This window comes from Opisthorchis viverrini (genome assembly GCF_000715545.1).
Source record: "Opisthorchis viverrini unplaced genomic scaffold opera_v5_103, whole genome shotgun sequence".
In the NCBI taxonomy this organism is placed as follows: domain Eukaryota; kingdom Metazoa; phylum Platyhelminthes; class Trematoda; order Opisthorchiida; family Opisthorchiidae; genus Opisthorchis; species Opisthorchis viverrini.
In genome coordinates this window covers 356,801-363,990 of record NW_008751758.1, presented here as the reverse complement: position 1 = coordinate 363,990, position 7,190 = coordinate 356,801, and the positions used below count along the sequence as shown (strand labels likewise).

The following is a 7,190-nucleotide window of genomic DNA, read 5'->3' as shown; positions in this document are numbered from 1 at the left end:
CCCCCCCCCCCCCCCCCCGACAAAAACACCGAAGAAAAAGGATATTAAATTCACATTATTCATGTGATGAGCCAATGCACGAAGCAGTCAATGCTCCGTCGGTCAATTCTGAAAATTAAACAATACTGAAATGTTGTCTCACGTCAAGGTCAGGGCGTCTTGCGTAATTGATGATCGGTTGTGTCTTTCCTGGACATTGCAGAACCCATCAGGCACACTGAAGGATGCAGCTAGTGCCGCGCTTACTTCGGAGACCTGGTCAATTAAGTAGACACAATTGTACAAGATTGCTGCCAACATCAACAGTATCACTGTTTCTATTGCCCCCATTACGTATCGTTATGATCCGATTCTAGCTTGCATGGTGTGATTTAGAGATGAAATAGCTATTACGAATTAATCTCCCAGTGTCAAGTAGCGTACCTTAGAGTTATTACTTATATTGCACCATCGTAAAAGCTAGAAACGGGTTGCAAACATCTGTCCATTCCTAGAGAAAATCGAGAACATTCCGATTTGTAAAAGTAAGTCAACGAAGTGCGATAAAAATAGATTTGGACATGTGAGGCTCAGCGATATCAAAACACCTTTCATCAGATCGGATCATATACCCAGACTTCAGATGCAGAATTCATTTGCTAAACTTTAATCAGTATTAAGTTGGATCCGGACCAATGGAAATGGTTTGGTTAATTTCTACTCAGCAGAAATTCCGATTTTTGCGCTAGTATAACTAGTCTAACGGATTCAATAACCTCTGATCCCCATATCCTACTTTCAAGTTCGAATCCACCGTTCTAACATAATTTTTGATGGTTTGCCTCGACGTTGCAATGTGTTATCCGCTGGGACGTGTAAGCGTTGCCAACCAACACACAGGACGTCGATTCCTAGTAAGTAGTACTTTTGGATTCGTACAGAAAGATGTCCGTTTCGCAGTCCCCTATATTACTTATATTGCACCATCGTAAAAGCTAGAAACGGGTTGCAACCATCTGTCCATTCCTAGAGAAAATCGAGAACATTCCGATTTGTAAAAGTAAGTCAACGAAGTGCGATAAAAATAGATTTGGACATGTGAGGCTCAGCGATATCAAAACACCTTTCATCAGATCGGATCATATACCCAGACTTCAGATGCAGAATTCATTTGCTAAACTTTAATCAGTATTAAGTTGGATCCGGACCAATGGAAATGGTTTGGTTAATTTCTACTCAGCAGAAATTCCGATTTTTGCGCTAGTATAACTAGTCTAACGGATTCAATAACCTCTGATCCCCATATCCTACTTTCAAGTTCGAATCCACCGTTCTAACATAATTTTTGATGGTTTGCCTCGACGTTGCAATGTGTTATCCGCTGGGACGTGTAAGCGTTGCCAACCAACACACAGGACGTCGATATATTCCTAGTAGTACTTTTGGATTCGTACAGAAAGATGTCCGTTTCGCAGTCCCCTATTCGATTGACATTTTACTAGATGTTGACCACTCGTATTGAAAGCTGAATGAGCAGTTTTGTACCGCAGTCTCATTTTAATGGTCACAAACATTCACATGAGTTACACTAAAATGTCCGACTCTTTCAGGAGACTGCACTGAAATGTCTCACAATATGCTTGCCTAAGTTCTCAACGAAATAATGTAGATCTGCATGTTTATCACCATCACTTATCTACAAGGCTCGTTTGTTACGAAAACCAAGTGAGGTTCCTCTATCTAATTTTACAGATGTGCTAAGTAAAACAAAAAACGCATCACTATAAAAGATGCCCGGTTTGGTAGTCGTGAAAATTTCATAGAGTTTGCAATAAACAAAAGCAAGGGAAGTTAGACTGGGTAATGCAAATGCGACATTATTCCACCCGAACTAACAAGTCCTAATTATCGTTAACTTGTTGCAATTACACAAATCAGAAGAAACCTCGTTGTGCAATACCCAATGCGTAAATGCGTACGAAAGCAATTTTGTGCAAGTTCTCGTAATCACCATGATAAGGCATCCAGATCGTCGCGTGCCCCGCGTCACTTACAAAGAACGCTTGATAATTCACTTTAATTGAGGCATCTCGTTCTTCCCTTAGTACACATTGAGGCTTGAAATCAAAGTTTGGAAATCACCGCCGAAAATTATAAAATCGATTGGGCAGGGCTTCGGGAATGTTTCCGAATAGTTTTAGTCAAACACGCACTATGATTGCAAACTGCATTAGAGCAAGATTTAGCGCGCTTCTATTAGGCATCATTCGACACAATTTCCTGATTACCAGTGGCAATCTCTCCATTCACTAGACTACTCTCTTTGAGTTTTGTTAGAACACCAAGTGGTTTAGATCGGCTTTGGAATATCAGTAAGCATTCAACCAAGACTAAGTGAGCGGAATACACTAACACCCACTTCAACCATCGTGCAAATCCATGCTTAAATCCCATTGCATTTCGACTGCCTGGCTCCTTCAAATGAGCCATTCTTCAGCCGTCTCTGCTAATGGGTTAACTTTAACGCCACGGTTTCTGTGTTACCCGCAAAACACGACAGCGAAATTCCCGCACAAACATTTCTCATACTCTTTTTGACTTCATTTGAAAATCAACAACTCCAGGCTGGGTTTCGCCAGATAATGAGGAATGGAAAAGTAAGTAAGGTTACGTGAACATTGTTATCATCTTAGGGATGCTCCTGTTGTCCCATTATAACGCGACAAAAATTAATCAGCAGTGATTTGTCTGAAACTGTAATGATAAAATAGTTGAATTCATAAAGAAATAATCTTCTGAAATTTCACTGCTGTGTACAGCGTACACCATGCGTGCACCAAAATTTGTCCAACTAACCAGTCTGCATCATTCAAGGTTGATGTTGAAATGTTTTTTTTTCTTGTTGTCTCACAGAAGATTGCCACTCGTTCTACGCCCGGGAAGGTAAATAGCACAGCTGTAAAACAACGTACAAGTTTTGATATTAGTTGTCTTAAATTTTGACTTCTACAAAACATATATACTACGTATTTTCATTCATTCAACACCGGACTAACACGGATATTTGCTTAAAAATACATGCTTCTGAAGAAGATAACAAAGAATTTATTTTTTTATCCCAGAAGAATTCAGCAGATTGTCTGATCGTTAAATCTTCACACATTTAATTATCAGAAAGGTTGTTCACTTCGAGCCATGCAGAAATAAGTGTGAAAGATAAAAATTAGGTCAAATTTCAAGGCGAGCTGTGCTGAAAACTTGACTTTTTAACCAACAAACACTTCGAACACTCAAACCTATACATTGGATACATTTTCTTCGGATATTTGGCAGCCCTGGATATGTGCGCCCTTGTTTTAACTCATGATCGCGTCTTTTGGGCACCTGCATTCGGACGCTTTTCTACACTTCTGATCGTCTTATAAGAGAGAACAATTAAAAGCCTGAGTTCAATTATGAATTATCTTGTCTAAAGCATGAAGAATCCTTCGTCAAGACTCTCGCTTTGTTGCCCGGGTGAGTTTTTCATCTGCAAATGCTTGACAAATAACGTTGTGAGCCAAACTATATTAGGACCATAATTTCGACAGCTCACAAAGCCTGTGTTCTTTCTTCTTTTTAGAAATTCAGTTGGACTAACCTGACCATTCATGCTGAGCAATGCGTGTATATCGAATGACTGTATTTAGTAACTGTCTGTGAATTGCCACATGCAATTTGGCACGTCATGAGCAGTCAAATTAGCGAGTGTGTAATCCAGCAGGACACTGAATTTCACATTTGATAACGTTCTGCTCAAATCACAATAGAAAACTAAACGGGTCTCCATCCTTTCGGACAATGACGCTAGGTTTTTGGTCTGCTCACCGAGCTTGTCAGTTGGATTGCAGACGTTTCATCACCAATAGAGGTGACATCGTCAGTCAACTCTGCACTGACGATGTCGCTTCGATTGGCGATGAAACGTTTGCAGTTCAACTGCCAAGCTCGGCGAACAGACCAACAACCAAGCAGTGCACCCGAGCTACCTACATTCCACAACAGAACTAAGCTGCGTCCGTCTTGGAAAACTTAGCTGAAACGTACACGGCAAATGAGATTTTTCTGCGCAGCACATTTAGATTAATTCTGAACATTCAGTGACATAAAACAACAAATTATCGCTGCAGAAGCAGTAAGATTTATTTGCTTATCTCTGTCAGTTCGCCGATCCTGACAAGTTCCATGAACGTGGAAAATTTGTCGCCCAGCTATTTACTGCCTGAAATCTCCAGGACTGACTTAGGCAGCAGAATGCCGCTTGCATAACACAGTGACCACTAGGTGATAGCGTTGGCTTCCGGGATGAAGGCTTCATGTGTCGGTCGCTAATTGAAATGCAATGATTTAGCCCACACCTTGTGGACTGAACGGGAGTGAAATCTAGGGCTGACGTCAACCGAGCAAATCTTGAGCAAATTCATCCAATTATCATTCATATTTTGTAGAGGTAGGACTCATAGGTTAACCTGACGTTGCTTACCGAAAAACAACCATTTTCGTATGTTTTCAAACTGCCACCGGATTTGTCACTTCGTTTGAAAATTTCCACATGGTGAGACTGAACGTATTTAGGCAGCGATCCTTTGATGATTTGGTAATTCTGTGGGTCAGAACAAGGACTATAGCACAGTTCACAATAATACCAAAAGATTGGTTGGTATACTTGATGGATTTCATACCAGGCTTGAAGTGTGTATGCACTTTCACCACAAGGAGAAACGGATATTGCAAAGGTTTATCGCGCACAACTATTCCAAATACAGAGTGTATCTGGTGGAAATCCCCGGCATCAATATCTGTGTTGGATCACAATGAAATAACTATCCGGAAAAGGCGAACGAACGCATTAGATCTCCCAGTTATTACTGAGAAGCCATCGGTACGAATTTCTTGCACAACGCAGTAATAACTGTTATTTGATTTTACAAGTTCAAATCGCAGCCTTAGCGAAGCATCAAATTTTCCGTGGGTATCTCTTTGATGCACTTGATTGGGAAGATTGTTAATGCTCTACTAGAACCCGAAAATTAGTTGAACGAACAGAAAAAACGGGGAGCACTAACAATGTCAGCTTGATAATAAACTGATTGCAGCAGTCGTATTTGCGAACAAGGGACTTTGCGTATTGCAGATACAAGTTGATGAACCCTGCTGCGTGTCCAGATGCAGGTTTCGTGGCAGCCACACGTATTTCCTGACTATCCGAGAGTGGAGCGCCGAGTTGGGCAACGTGTGTGGCTGTGTTGGTTTGTGTCGTGTTGTTGTGCTGTTATCCTATATGTAGAAACGTTTGTGTGTGGGTGTGGGTGTCAGCACACGACCTGTTGATGCACATATCGGATGGTAGACAATCGACGTCAGATCGGTCACCCTTGTGTGTTGTGGTTAGTACGTGTACGGATAGAAGGCGAGTCTTGGGATATAGCGCTCAACTGTGAGCTATGTAGTCAAGTTGGTGACGATTTGTGGCGTGATTTGTGGGTGTAAGAAAAAACATATCTCGTGATCTGGCTAGTGGGGGTGAGCTGTACTGCCACGTATGTGGTGAATGGACGGCTACAAGATAAATAAGGATATCAAAAGAATGTAATCCAATAAAAATGGTTCCTGCCCGCCTGTTTCTCGCAAAGTGGTCTTCTTAACGTCTCGTTTGGCCGCAAGCATATGAATTAGTGTCATAGCATTTGTCGTCGTTCAGCGGTAACATACCTTGTTGTTCGTAGGAAGCACTTGCTTGCTCAGGCAGCAGCTGTGATGCAGAGTTCGGGTTAATTCGCGCTCTAGTTATTGAGCAATCTCACCCCAAGGCAGTGTCATGAGATATAGAATCGAAATTCCACCTACCGTGAGCCTCTAGGTTGACCAAAAAGCGGTAATGTCAGAGACATTGGAGATACTCATCAGTGTGTGCGGCAGTTGGAAAGCTTTGAAGGCAAAGCCACCTCACTAAATAATTCTGAACAAATCCAAAGCGTGAACCATTTCGACTAATTCTTGTGAATGCACATCACACTGATTCAGAGGAATGCTTGCTTTAACTTACGCAATTTCTGTATCTAATCGTTAGTCCTGCATGACACTGAGCTTTCGGAGATCCTCATGTGAGTTGAACTTTGGAACTCCGACCACCTGCAGAAAGGAGTTTTTTATTTAATCTGCCTGTTGAAGGTATTCAACCATAGAGATAGAGATGAGTGGGTGTCCAAACTAAACCTTTTCGGAGAAACCCATGTTTTTTTCATCGTGAATGTCTGCAGGTTTGAAAACATTCACGCGTGCTAATGGATGGGTAAGTGAAAATGCTGGGATCCGTTCGGGCACACGTCGCGACCAAAAATTTTCGTTCTGGTATTTTGTAGCCAGTAATATTCAAAGCTAGAACACCAGAGGCGAATCACTTTGGGAGCTAGCAAAAGCCGAGTGCTTCATTTGAGATGTTGGTGCACTTTATAGCGCAGTGCGATTCTTACGTGTTTTGTAAATTCTTTTGACAATGCCCCAAAGTAGGTGAAAATTAGTCCGCCATGTGTCCCCCACGCGCCACCATTCCGAGTGATCCTCTTTATTTTTGCATGAATTAACATATCGTGCACAAAACAAGTGAGTTTCACCAAAGTTGTAGTGATGCAAACTAAATGCAAGCCTTTGTTTAATTTTACCCCCACAAACACGTGGTTAACGTGTTTTGCACATGGCATCTTAATATACGAGAAAGCAAAATGATCATTCCGAGGTGGCACGTATTGAGTAATTTGAACACTCCTTACGATGCAAAAAAGTGGGAATTACCAAACACGTTTGTGTCCACCAGTATGGAGACAACACATGACTTCAATGAGTTTTAATGGGGCAGCAAATCCGCACAACAAATCCTGAACAAGCACAGAACAAATAGAAATATATCAGAGCAAATACTACTTTATTTCTGCTTTCATATGACTGAGTGGCGGTTGAATTTCCACATGACATGTTCCAAAACAAATAAACGTATTTAGCTGTTCTTCAAGCGGTCAACCAATCGTTTAATTCAACTAAATGTAAGACAAAATATCCTGTGAGTTCAGACACCTAAAGTGCACATGGTCATTTGAGTGCATAGTTGAAAACCATAAGCCCTAGCCGCCTGTATTTCAATGGCAAAAATTAGCGCCCCCGGCTCTACACACTAC

At 41.4% G+C, this 7,190-nt stretch overlaps 1 protein-coding gene across 1 annotated transcript in view; it reads right to left on the bottom strand.

The window, feature by feature from the left end:
- T265_05429 (hypothetical protein) overlaps positions 1–7,190 on the bottom strand; it is a gene marked incomplete at both ends in the record, with an annotated part of 73,453 nt that overhangs the window by 37,579 nt on the left and 28,684 nt on the right. The window contains one exon of the mRNA XM_009170436.1: positions 3,847–4,007. Coding sequence (XP_009168700.1) covers positions 3,847–4,007 — 161 coding nt within the window. The remainder of the gene's footprint in view (positions 1–3,846; positions 4,008–7,190) is intronic.